Below are 13662 nucleotides of genomic sequence, written 5' to 3' on the forward strand. Positions count from 1 at the left end.
CTTGTTCCCTATCTTCCTCCCCTCCCCCCCCACATCTTGTTGTTTAAATAAACAATTTTCATTTCTTGGGCAAGAATCTTCAAAGTCAGTTCCCTCAAGGAAACTCTTGTTTATTTTATGTCCTTATTACAAAGGCATCTAGGTGATACAGTAGATAGTGTACTTAACCTGGAAATAGGAAAACCTGAGTTCCAATCCAGCCTCAGAGACTTATTAGGTGAGTGATCCTGAGCAAACTACATAACTTCTATCTTCCTCAGTTGCCACACCTGTAAAATGGGGTTAGTAAAGTACATATCTCCCAGGATTATTATGAGGATGAGATAATATTTGCAAAGCATTTTGCAAACCTTAAAGTATTATACAAATATTGGCTATTATTATTTTTGCAAAGGAGAATTTAATGATGAACATTTTCATATAGATTACTCTTATGAGTCTATGAACTGGTAAGTCACAATCACCCTCATTTATAAAATAATCATGAAGACACTTGTCTCTAACTTTACAAGATCAAAAGATTTATGTAATAATGCCTGTAAAGAAAGTACTCTCAACTACTGAAAAAATTTTTTCTAAAAATTCATACTTTCTCTTATTAATACACATTGTATAATTATCAGACGTCTTCCTGTTATGACTATATCTAACATTAATTATATCACTGATTATAAACAAACTGTTACATTAGAGATACTGTACAATCATCACTTTTTCTTTCAACCAGTTTCCACCAGTCCCATCTTCCCTTAGCCAATAAGAGCAGACACAACTCACAACAGAATCCAAAATGTGAACTCATTCATTATTTCCTACAAGTCTGTCTCCCTTAAGTCTTCATTCCATGATCACACACACACACACACACACACACACACACACACACACACACACAGTTGCTCTATGTTCTCTTAAGAAACCTTTCTCATCAGAGGAAAAGGTAGAAAAACATTAGCATTTAAGAAACTTATAAATAATGGCTTTATATAAAAAAAAAACAATACCTTCATGTCTGAAGAGTCAAGTCATACATATACCTAAAAACAAAGAATTTGTTTCCAGGTAGAAACAGCGATAATAAGTCAAATATGAGCCAGTGTAAGATGATCTGAATTTCCTTTTGAGGTTACATGCTAAGCGGCAGCTGAGCCCTTTCTACTAGTCTGCTCCGTTGCCTAACCTTGTGTCAAGAGGAAAGCGATCTCTTTGTGACTCTGTGTTAAAGAACTATCTTAATTCACCAGAATATGTAAGAACGGGTGGGGGTGGGGGAAGCTCAGGGTTAGTCCATACAACAGGGGGCATCCACTTATGTATAGTGACTGCGTGGGCAACCAGGAGGGTAGGGAAGGGGGGAGGGGATGCGATAGACTCTTGGACTTTTTCAGCTAAGTGGAAATTCCCAAGCTAGTACTAAATGAGTCTTGGACATTCCCTGGCGGGGCTTGCTAGAAAACCTGGACTGGAACACAGCTACAAGGGAGTCAAAGAAAGCTTTTTTTTTTAAATGTATTTTAAACTGCCAAAATTTGATGGTATTAATTCATCACTATTTCATTGGTATTCACATTCACTTTGAGTTTCATTACTTTGTACATAATTTTGAGGCAGCCTCTGAAAGTCTCTGAGAGGTTACCACCTTCTGCACAGTACTACAAAAAAAAATCTTAATATAACAAAAGGTGAACGACAAGCAAATAGGACCTCCTTGTATGCCTTAATTGATAATAATGATAGCTAGCCTTTATATAGAGCTTTAAGGTTTGGAAAGCACTTTACATATGTTATTTTCACATATATTATAGGTGGTGCAGTGGATAAAGCATTGGGCCTGGAGTCAGGAAGACCTGAGCTCAAATCTAGCCTCAGACATTTACTAGCTGTGTGACCTTGGGCAAGTCACTGAACCTGTTTGCCTCAGTTTCCTCAGCTGTAAAATGAGAATCAGAATAGCACCTGCTTCATAATTGTAAGGATCAAACGAGACATTTGTAAATGTGTTTCACACAGTGTCTGGCACATAACAAGTACTTATTGCCTTCCCCTTATCTTATTTGTTCTTCATGACAACACTGGGAAGTAGGTGCTATTATTACTATTCCCATTTTACACACAGGAAACTGAGGCTGAGGGAGGTCAAAAAGTTGAAGACCAAGAACTTATTAAGCAAGTCATTCACAAGTCTATCTATATCACCTGTTTGTGATACATAATAAAAATCATGTTCTTCAATAGAACCCATTTTTCAAAGTAACATCAAATATCAACTGGGACTTGATTCTGTGAACACATTAGACCTGGGAAAGGATTTTTTGCTAAATTTGCTTAAGTGCTAATTCTTTTTCCTTTTGGAGAGGGAACGGGTGGGGTGAGGGGGGTTGATACTGTAATATATTCTGTATTTCCCCCTTTTTCTTAAAGGGTCCTTTTCATGTTGCAATCGGGCTTTGTAACCACACAGGAAATGATGCTGTGTCCTTGTACAGAAATGGTCAATCAGGAGCTGCGTACTGAGGCTTCCTTTATACTTGAAATGGGTCAGTTTCCTCTTATTTAGCAGAGGAATTTTAAAGCAAAAATGGATTAAGCTGCTAATATTTCAGTTGCACTCTTAGGCAACAGGCCAAACTGTCCAGAAGGTAGAGTTTTTGACTTTGCTATTCTCCATAATCCTTTTATGTGCCCCCCTCCTTCTTATACTCACTGTTGTCCCTCTTCTGACAAGGGGGGAAAATCAATAGTGCTAATAACTATGTGTTACTTCTACCAGGAGTACATCCATTTTAAAATAATAGGAAGAAACCAATGTTTAGCACAATTCCTCAGGGTAGAACTTCAAGTATCAGAAACAGGATAATAGAAGAGATGCTTTATAGCTGGGGTCTATCTGACCTGGTAGCTCTCTCAATTCTAATCTGGTCTCTGTCACACCCTAGCCAGTCATTCCATACCTCGATATCATAATTTAAAGGATTAAATAAATATTATTTAATTAAATATTAAAATGAAATAAAAACAGATTTTTTTTTTCAAAGTATGGTTTGAAAAAGATACTATGCTTGAAAAAACTCATATTTTTGATGTGTAGATGACAGTTTAATTCTTTGGATTTGGAAGGCTTTTTCTTTTCACAGTTTCCCTATAAGATGTAAAAAAAAATTAGAGACATAAAATGTTAGAACTGGAAAGGCCTTTAGAATTCATCAAGTCTAATCCCTTTATCTGAGAGAAGAGAAAACTGAGTCCTAGAGAGGAAATTTAAATGACATACCCAAGGACACACAGTTAGGTAGGCGAGGCTCAGAACTCAGTTCTTTTAATTCCCAATGAACTATACTTTTAATGATTGAAGAATATCTAAAAGAAATTGTAAGTAGTCAAATCACTGTGGCCTGATATCACAGAATCTGTACTGAGTTTAAAAAAAAACCTTGAAGTTGCATCTGGAGGAGCAAGTGAATATCTAAATGATGCCAGAGAGACAGTACAAAGTCTGCTTTCATCTTAAATCTTTTCAGGAAAAGATGTCAAATCCATTCCAATGTCATTTCTCACTAAATGAAGAAATTCTTAAGTTAAAATAAATCTCTTAAATCACGATTTAAGTCCATTTTGAAGATGTACATGAACTGATATAGAATGAAGTAAGCAAACTAGGAAAATCATATGCACAAGGACCACGCAGTGACACAAGACATTCTGTCTCCTGACTACAGGCATTTTCACTGGTTGTTCCTCATTCTTGGGATTCTCTCCCTCCTCATCCCTGCCTCCTGGTTTCCTTTAAATTCCAGCTAAAATCCCCCCTTTTACAGGAAGCCTTTCCCCATTCTCTTTAATTCCAGTGTCTTCCCTCTTTTATTTCTATTTATCCTGATACAGCTTATTTGTACGTAGTTGTTCTTATGCTGCGTCTCCCATTAGCTGTGTGCTTCTTAAGAAGAGAGACTGTCTTTTGCCTTTCTTTGCACACCCCCTTTCTCTCCTCCTCTGGTTCTTAGCACAGAATCAAGTACATAGTAGCTATTTAATAAATGCTTATTGGTTGATTGGCTGACTACCATGTAAATAGAAACAACAAACAGAAAGGTGAAAATGAATACTGTATAATAATAATTACCAAGATTATCCCCAAGGAAGTGATGAGAAAACCTACCTCTCTTTTCGGCGGAGGTGCCCAACCCAGCAGAGGTATGGAATAGTTCATATTGTCAAAATTGGTAATGTGCTGTTTAGTTTTGCTAAACTGTTTCCCCCCCTTTTTTTTTTTATTTATTACAAGGAATGGAAAATATGCTTGGAAATAAAAGTGATATAAAAACAAAATATATATCATTCATTTTTAAAATTTTAAAAATAAAATACGCTGATTCTTAAAAATAATGCTAGTTTAAGTCTATCGTAATTGAAATCTCTTCTGATTTAAGTACATTTTGACTTAAATCCTTTTGTTTAGTTTTCAGCAGGTAGAGTGATCAGTAGCACCCTCTTCATATGCTCTAATGATAAAATAAAGGTTTTTTTTACTCTAAAAACCCCCATTGCTCCAACTTTTCTTCATAAGACCTATTCGGAAAAGATAAGTCACTTTGTAAACCTGAAAGCACTATACAAAAGTCAGCTATTATTATTCATGTTTTAATATAATTAAATAACTATTTCATGCACTTTCTAGTTTCTCCGTATCTTTTAATGCAAGGTCATAAGCAATATTATAATGAAAGTCAGAGAGTATTTCCTAATCTTTACACAATCATTCTCTTTTCACTATCAGTATATCTTGGTATGTTTGTTTGTTGCCCTTTCCCCCAGCAGTATTACATTGCTGACAGTAAAAAAAAGATTATCTTGCATAGCATTTAAAGGACACAGCCCAGAAGGTTACTGGCCCCAAATGAGTTTATCTCATTAATTTTAAAAAGTCAGATTATATCAGTGTTACAATTCATGGGATCCAATGATTAAAAAAAACCAAACCAATTAGTAATAAGCAGAAGTAGCAGCTTTTTACTGCCAAATAACAGAGGGTATATGCCAGAAACATTAAATTTTCTGCATCAAAAGAGACTATAGTGTCAAAGCTCAATATGGCAACCAAAATAATAGTAATAATTAAAAGTAAACAGTTTTTGAAATCTATGGAATTTGTCACTACAACTTCATGTGAATTATTAACTTTCTCTATGGAAGGATCAATCTCAAAAAAGTCTAAAACCTGAGAACATTAGTAATAAATAGCAGCTATTGGCCAATTGTTGAGTAAATTACTGTGGCAAATTTAACTGACTCTATTAAATTAGACACAATCACACAGTGCAAGCATCAGTTTAGAGTATCTATTTTACAATCACCGCCTTCATATCATTAATTTTCTTTTGCTTCAGTTCTCTGATAATAGCATATCCTGCATAACAGAAAAGCAGAAAATACTGTATGTGTGTGTATAAATAAACATTTCCTTATTTAAAAGATCATTAAATAAAATTCTGACCAAGCATAATGCCTTTTTCAAGGCATTTTACTAGGAGATCAAGAAGAGGATCTCCCAACACAATGTAATCCAACGTTTTCCATCAAGCTCAAAGAAGACCCAGAAACCATGTCTTTGCCTAACCTTCTAAGACGCTGACTGGAGAAGAATATTCACTCATTTCATTCAGAGGTGCTCAACTCATGCTGAGATTAGAAATACTCCTTTTGCAATCAAAGTTGTCTGTTCATTACCTAGACCAGTTTACATATTACACTCTTGAGAACAGCAGTCCTCTGCAAAAGAAAATTTTCTGAACAAATATATTAATTATCTTCTTGGCAGCAGTTTTTAACTTGGAGTCAGTGACTTTTTATATTTTTATAACTATTTCTGTATAATTGATTTCCTTTTAATCATATGTATTTTATTTTATACACTTAAAAACATTATTCTAACAATGTATCCATAGGTTTCTCTCTCTCTCTCTCTCTCTCTCTCTCTCTCTCTCTCTCTCTCACACACACACACACACACACACACACACACACAGAGTCAAGAACTCCTGCTCTTTGGTCACAATGTTGATGCAGTGAATGGATACCTGTGACATTATTGCCATTACTTTGAGATGGTATTCCCATGGCTAAGAGGGTATTAATTAAAACCTGAGTTTATAAAAGCCCTGTTCTTACTATAATATAAAGCTATTATATAAAGCACAGTCTTTTTAGCCATTTCTCCAACTGTAGCTTCTATATGGAGTGAAGGAAGAAAAGGAAATCTTCATTCAATTTAATGCCAACTCAAGGAAGAATAACATACACACTCAGCTGGGTGTAAAAATCTATCTTACCTTATAGGGAAGTAGGAGGAGAGAGGAACAAGAAAAGTTGGGGAGAGGGGAGTTGATAGAAGGGAGGGCAAATTGAGGGAGACGATAGTCAGAAGCATGGCAAGAAGGAATAGGGTGAAAGGAGAGAGAGACAAAAGTATAAATGTGGAAAATAGGATGGAAGAAAATATACAGTTAGAAATTATAACTCTGAATGTGAATGAAATGAACTCTTCCATAAAATGGAAGCAGATAGCAGAGTGGATTAAAAACAATAATCCTACAATATTTTATTTACCAGAAACACATCTGAAGTAGAGAGACACACACAGAATAAAGGCAAAAGGGTGGAGCAGAATCTATTATGCTTCAGCTGAAGTAAAAAAAAAAAGAATAGCAATCATGATCTCAGATAAAGCAAAAGCAAAAAGAGATCTAATTAAAAGAGACAAGGAAAGAAACTACATCTTGCTAAAAGGTACCATAACAATTAATAACAATACTAAATATATATGCACCAAATGGTATAGCATCCAAATTTCTAAAGGAGAAGTTAAATGAGTTACAGGAGGAAATAGACAGTAAAACTATACACTAGGGCTGGTTCAATATTAGGAAAACTATCACCACAACTGACCATATCAATAACAAAACCAACAGAAATCATGTGATTGTTTTAATAGAAACACCAGAGATTATAAGAATAAATGGAGTTTTCCTTAAAATGATAAGTAGTATCTATCTAAAACCATCAACAAGCATTATCTGTAATAGGGATAAGCTACAAGCCTTCCCAGTAAGATCAGCGCAAAACAAGGATGCCCATTATCATTTCTATTATTCAATATTGTACTGGAAATGTTAGCTTTAACAATGAGAAGAAAAAGAAAATGGAAGAATTAGAATAGACAGTGAGGAAACAAAACTATCACTCTGCAGATGACATGATGATTTTACTTAAATAATCTTAGAGAAGTAACTAAAAAACTACTTGAAATAACAACTTTAGCAAAGTTGCAGGATATAAATAAGTCATCAGTATTTCTATATATTACCAATAAAGTCCATAAATAAGAGATAGAGAAATTCTATTTAAAATAACTGTAGACAATATAAAATACTTGAAAGTCTACCTGCCGAGCCAAACCCAGGAACTATATGAACACAAGTACAAAACACTTTTCACAAAATTTAATGCCAATAATCCCCTTAGAAGGACTCCCCAAAGGACAAAGCTAAGTCTTCGCTGGACACACAAAAGACAAAAACATGTCAAGCTGGTTCTTGACAATTACTACATCTGGATGTAGCTTGTGTGGCAGGTAGTGGGCAAGTGTCATTTCCCAGGCATCCACTAAGTACACACCTACTCCTGAGAACATCTTCCTTAGAATGGTGTCAAGCTGAAAGGAGAACCAGTCACTGTTGAAAAGGCTAACCTCAGGTCCCAGTTCCTGGACATTGGCTGTTCGAATAACTACCACAGTTTTTGGGCTCCGGTCTAGGAGTCGGACAATTGCCTGGCGAATGTTCCTCAGCCGCCGGATGTAAACTTCTAAGGGAAAAGTGCTGAAGTGAGACCATATGGCTATGGCCACCACGGTGCTCCTCCCTCCCACAATCCTGTTCAGCTCGTTGGCCACATAGTGTAGCTCGTTGCTTAAGACAGTAGAGAATCGGATGGGAGGCCCATGACAGCGGTACTGTAGCAAAATGTTGTGTTTCAAATCCACTGCGAGGTAGGGGCCCACATTTTTAGGACTGCCCAGGTTAAACTCCACCAAATCTGAAACATATATTTGCATAAAGATGTTCAACAACAAAAACAGAATACTTCTCTCTCTTACCCCACATATCTAAAGGAATCAAAGAATATCTATCTGAATGAAAGCAAAAATAAGTTAACAGCTAGGAACCTCTAAAATGTAAGGAGGAAGGATAGTATACATTTATTTACAAAGGAAATGGAAGAAGGAAATGCTTCACCTGGGGATATAGTTGAAAGAGCATTTGATTTGGAGTCAAACAGCCTGTTTTCAAATACCAGTTCTGTCACTTATTACTTGTTACCTTGGGTGAGTCATGTGACTTCCATGAGCCTCAGTTTCCTTATATGTAAAAAAATTAGTGGGCTGGTATCATTAATAAACCTCTGAGGTCCCCTACAGTTCTAAATTTATGATGCCACAAACCCCTTTAAACCTATTACCTTATTACTCTAACATAGTTGAGACTGACTTTGCTTTAAAAAAAAAAGTTCAATTGCCAGAAATGTAACCACTGAGGTTTTTTGCATCCATAGCTTCTCCTTAGAGGAAAAAAAAAGCTCATTTCAGTGTAACTTTGTCCACCAGACCAAGAAATCTTGTTTTATTAGGTGTTTATTGTATTCAAGAAAATCAGCCTGCTACTTTCATTTCATTTCTCCAAGAAGCAAAATAAAAACTTTATAAGTCAGATAGTCAAGAAGCATTTTTTAAGAATCTACTATGTTCTAGGTGTCGTGCTAAGCACTACAGAAACAAAGAAAGGCAAAGGACAGTTCCTGTTTTCAACACAACAAGATAGATGCAGGACAAATTGGAAATGACCAACAGAGGAAAGGCACTATTATTAAGTAAGGGCAGAGAATTAGTGCTGGGCACACAGAAAATACATAGACTTGAAAATGACGTGAAGTATAAACTGGAGAATGACTAAATAAATTGCAGTACATGAATGTAATGGGATATCATAAAATATAATGAACATGACCAATTCAGAGAAGCAAAGGAAGATGTAGAGTGGAATAAACAAAGTCAGGAAAATAATACAAAGAATGATTATAGTCATGTAAATGGAAAGAACAATGGAAACAAATGCTATCCGATTATATTTAATAAGCTTGGTCCTAGAGAATAGTTGAGAAAATGGACCTCCTTTCCTTCATTGCAAAGGTAAAGGACTATGGGAATGGACCACTGTATACTGGCAAACGTGGTCAATGTCTGATTGGTTTTGCTGAACTGCTTTTTTTTCTCTTTCTGGGCTGCTTTCTGGGTGCTGGGGGGAGGGATATATTCAGAAATGAAAGGGATATAAAAACAAAAGGAAAAAGAAAATGAAGCAAGGTAGCAATGACATATCTTTCATCTATTGGTTTCATCCTATGGTCCTGTCAATTTTCCTAAAGAGAAATCTGTCTCTCAAACAGGTGCAAAAAGACTAGTAACTAACTCTCAAGCTAAAAGAAATACTTTCCGCTTTCCAGTCTCATTATCTAAACACAATCCAGTTCACGTCCTATGTCCTCTTCAAAACCTCAGATTTCCCCAGTCCTCAGCAATGCCATAACACTCCTCCTCTGAATTCCTAAATACAGGAGTTCTTTGTCTGGGGTCTGTGAGCTTCTCATTGTTTCAATATGTTTTGATAACTGTATTTCAATATAGTTATTTTCCTTTGTAACCCTAGGTATTTTATGCATTTAAGGAGAGGTTCATAATAACAATATTTAGTACCTACATCAATTTGGAGGGTGGGGGTGATCGTTGAAAATAAACTTCATTTCCTCTATTATGCTTCCAAAATTACCCAACTAACCCATTTGATTTGTGGAATCTTCCATATTTTCAGTTTCCCTAGATCAGTATTTCTTAAGTCATTTTCAAGCCCAACAGTATTCTGTGGCCAAATTAGTTTAGAAAATGTCTTGGGCAATCCTTGGCCTCTTGTAATCCTCCCACTTAATTCATTACTGTTTACCTTCCAGCCACAATTAAATGGAATAAAAGCTGAAGTCCTCCAAAAATAATAATAAGTCCCACTTCCTTCTGAATGGATCACGTTTGATTACCAGGATTATGCTTTACCTAGGTAACAATTGGTGGCTATAGAATGAGAAACTAATCAAGATGATCCTGAAGCCTTTCAATCATCAAAGAAAATACCAACCAGTTCTGGAAGAAAGATAAAGGGTAAGTAGCTATAACCTCCTGGGCTATGACAATCTACTTTGTTCAGTACCTGGCATCTGTACTATAAGCAAACTTCCAGTTAATGTTTCTTGATGGTTTTGATTCATATTTTCATTCATTCAACAAATAGCACCTATGCTAGGTAGTGGGGAGAAATTCACTCCCCAAAGGAGGTGCTGTGGAATAGAAGAACAAGTACTGGCTCTGAAACCAAGAGACCTGGGTTCAAATGCTACCTTCGAAGCTTTTTACCCTGTGTTACCTTGGGCAAGTCACTTAATTTCCCTGGGCCTCTGTTTTGTCATCTGTAAAATTAAGTTGTTGGACTAACCTCAGATTTCTTCCAGCTTTGGATCTGTGATCCTATGGGCCTCCGTAAGTTAATCTATATATTATCCTCATAATTGTAATAATCTATCACACAGAGCTGAGGCATGTGGCACAGTTAAATTGAAAACAAATTAAGATATGAAGTTTTCATAAGGTATTCTGAAATCAGATATAGGAGGAAATGCTATCAACTGTGTAAATCAGAAAAAGCCTCATTGAGGAGAAGGCAGTTGGACTAGGTTTTGTAACATGGGTAAGTTGCCAACAGACAGAAATGAGGAAGGAGAGAAGGAATTCCAAAAGGAACAGCATGAAAAGAGGGAAAGCATGGAATGTCTTAGAAAGATGGCAGGAGCCTAGAGCATTGTTGTTGTTCAGTAGTTTCTGTCGTGTCTAACTCTTTGTGATCCCATTTGGGCTATTCTTGGCAAGGAGACTGGAATGGTTTGCCATTACCTTCTCCAGCTCATTTTACAGATGAGGAAACTAAGGCAAACAGGGTTAAGTGATTTGTCCAGGGTCACACAGCTAGGAAGTGTCTGAGGCCAGATTGGAACTCAGGAAGATGAGTCTGGCGCTCTATACACTGTACCACCTAGCTATCCAAGAGCCTAGAGTACGTGAGAGTTAAGTCTGAAATAACAGGTCAGAGCCAAATGGAGAAGGGTATAGAATGTAAGGTAAAGGATTCTATTATATATCTGATAAGCAATGGGAATCCACTGAAGGCTGATAAGCAGTGGAGTGATGATAATGCTCCTGCACCAAGGGTCATTTGGACAGCTAGGTGACACAAATCATGCTCTAGACCTAGAAACAGGAAGACCCAAATTCAAATCTGCCTTTAGACATTTTACTAGCTATGTGACCCCAGAAGAGTTACTTAACCTCTGTTTGACTTAGTTTCCTCAACTATAAAAATGAGGAGAAAATAACACCACCTCCCACCCAGGACTGTTCTGAGGATCAAATGAGATAATATTTGTAAAGTGCTTTAACATAGTGCCTGACATAATAAATGCAACATAGCAGGTCCTATATAAATGCTTATTCCCTTCACCCTCTTCAACCCCACACCCCTATGTGCATAGAAATCTGTGTGTGAGATGGATTAGAGAAAGATGAGACAGGAGACAAGCAAACCAGTGAAGAGACTTGCAACAATTAAAGTAAGACTGAGAGGCTGATCTATGATGATACCAGTGGAGTGGAAAAGACAGATATAAGAGATGTTTCAGAGAGACACTTGAGAGGGAAAAGTGTTTAGTGATTGATTAAGCAAATGAATGTGTGGGAGGGAAGACAGGGAGGAATCACACAGTTTTCCCCAGCTGTGAACTCTCAATTCTGTGCTCTCTGACAGAGTAGGTTGTATCACTGTTTAAAAAAAAAAAAAAAGCCTGAGTTTCTTTCTCCTTTTATGGTAGCATCTACTTCTTTCTTCCTTTTGTAAAAATAAATTAGTAAATGTAACTTTTTTCCCCTAAGCAACAGAGAGTATGCCTCTTTCAATAAGATGCAATAAATTAAGTGATGGACATGCCATCACACTAGAAAGAGGTTATAATTAATCTTAGAATTCACAATACCCCCAAATCTATCCCCATATTCATTCTCTACACACACAGCACTCTCTTAAACCATTTAGCATCTTACTTAATGGAGGGCAAGTTTTCCACTCACCCAAAGCACCATGAAGCAAGAAGTAAAATAAAGGGCCAAAAGATAGTCCTGTCCTTGAGAAGCTTACAAATCTAATGTCAATGCTTTTCCCTACTTGTTTCCCAGGTAAAGTTGGGAACTGAACAAGTCAAAGGTCTAGAAGATGCCAACATTTTTGCATAATTGAATAACAGAAACTTAGACTAAGAGATCATCTTAGAAGCAGTGGAATACAGAATACAGAAAGAGCACAGAACATGTAGCTGGAAAGTATGAGTTCCTCTATTGACTGCCCTTTACTAACTTTAACCATGGATGAATCATAAAATTTCTACACCTCAGATTCTTCACTTGTAAAATGAGGATAATGCCCTGACTACCTCACAGGATTATTGCAATGGGGAAGAAATTGGGTAGGTATAGGTTAACCCTCCACAATCTCACAATACCGGACAGCAATGTTGTAAGCAATCAAGTTGTGACTGCAGACCTGGGGCAATTGGGTATAACTTTGCTTCCAGGTGGATTGATCTGACATCCCAGCTGCTCCTTTGGACAACAGAAGTATCAAAAGGTTTTTTGAGACTTTGGTGAGGAGCTCCTGAGACCCCAGGGAACCTCCTTAATGAATGCTATATTTTTTAAACTTCCTTGCCAGTGGTTTTTATTGGTTCTTACCCTTTGGACTGTTTTTAAAAGCAATTTGAAACTCCTTGCACCTAAGGGTATAGAAATGATTTTAGTAAAAGAAATGTTTGTTTAAAAGCTCTGGGTCTGAGAGTCTACTGCACCAGAAGTAGGCTACTATCCAACCCTCCCTCCAGCCCTCCCCACCACAGTTGTTATGAGAAAAGCATTTATATACAACAGAGAACTAGATGCATATGAGGAACTAATATTATTATTATTATGTTTTCATTTCATCTCCTCATTTCAAAAAGGAAGAAATTGACTTTTTCCAAGGTCACAGATCTAGTTAGTGGCAGAGCTAAAATCAGAATCCTGGTCTCTCATTCACAACCCACAGTTCTCTGCAAAAACATTGTATTTTTCCTAGTAACATCAGCTGCCAAACATTTTTCTTGAACTGAGACTATTTTTTTTTAAACATTTTATTCATGCCTTTTGTTTTTACATCACATTCACTTCCTAGTATTCTCTTCTCCCCCTCTCACCCCAAAAATCTTCTCCTATATCAAAGAAAATCAGTTAAGCAAAACCAACTAAGACATCAATCTCTTCTGACAGCATGCATAACATTCCATATCCATAGTTCCCTACTTTTCTAGTGAGGAGAAAAGGCCCTCACCTTTCTAGACTACATGAGTGCTTTCCCCACACTACCCGCAAACACCTGGGTATATGTACAATTATTCCCTGTATTTCTGAAGTATTTGTTAGAAAAACCA

General features: G+C 36.6%; 1 protein-coding gene across 3 annotated transcripts in view; it reads right to left on the reverse strand.

The window, feature by feature from the left end:
• Positions 1-963: 963 nt before the first annotated feature.
• The window catches only part of NXPE3 (neurexophilin and PC-esterase domain family member 3), a 44037-nt gene continuing 31338 nt past the window's right edge, over positions 964-13662 (reverse strand). For all 3 annotated transcript variants that reach the window (XM_072614137.1, XM_072614136.1, XM_072614135.1), the window contains one exon: positions 964-8091. In XM_072614137.1, the coding sequence (XP_072470238.1) occupies positions 7541-8091 (551 nt within the window). In that variant the 3' untranslated portion in view covers positions 964-7540. The remainder of the gene's footprint in view (positions 8092-13662) is intronic.

The sequence above is a fragment of the Notamacropus eugenii genome, chromosome 5 (genome assembly GCF_028372415.1).
Source record: "Notamacropus eugenii isolate mMacEug1 chromosome 5, mMacEug1.pri_v2, whole genome shotgun sequence".
NCBI lineage: Eukaryota > Metazoa > Chordata > Mammalia > Diprotodontia > Macropodidae > Notamacropus > Notamacropus eugenii.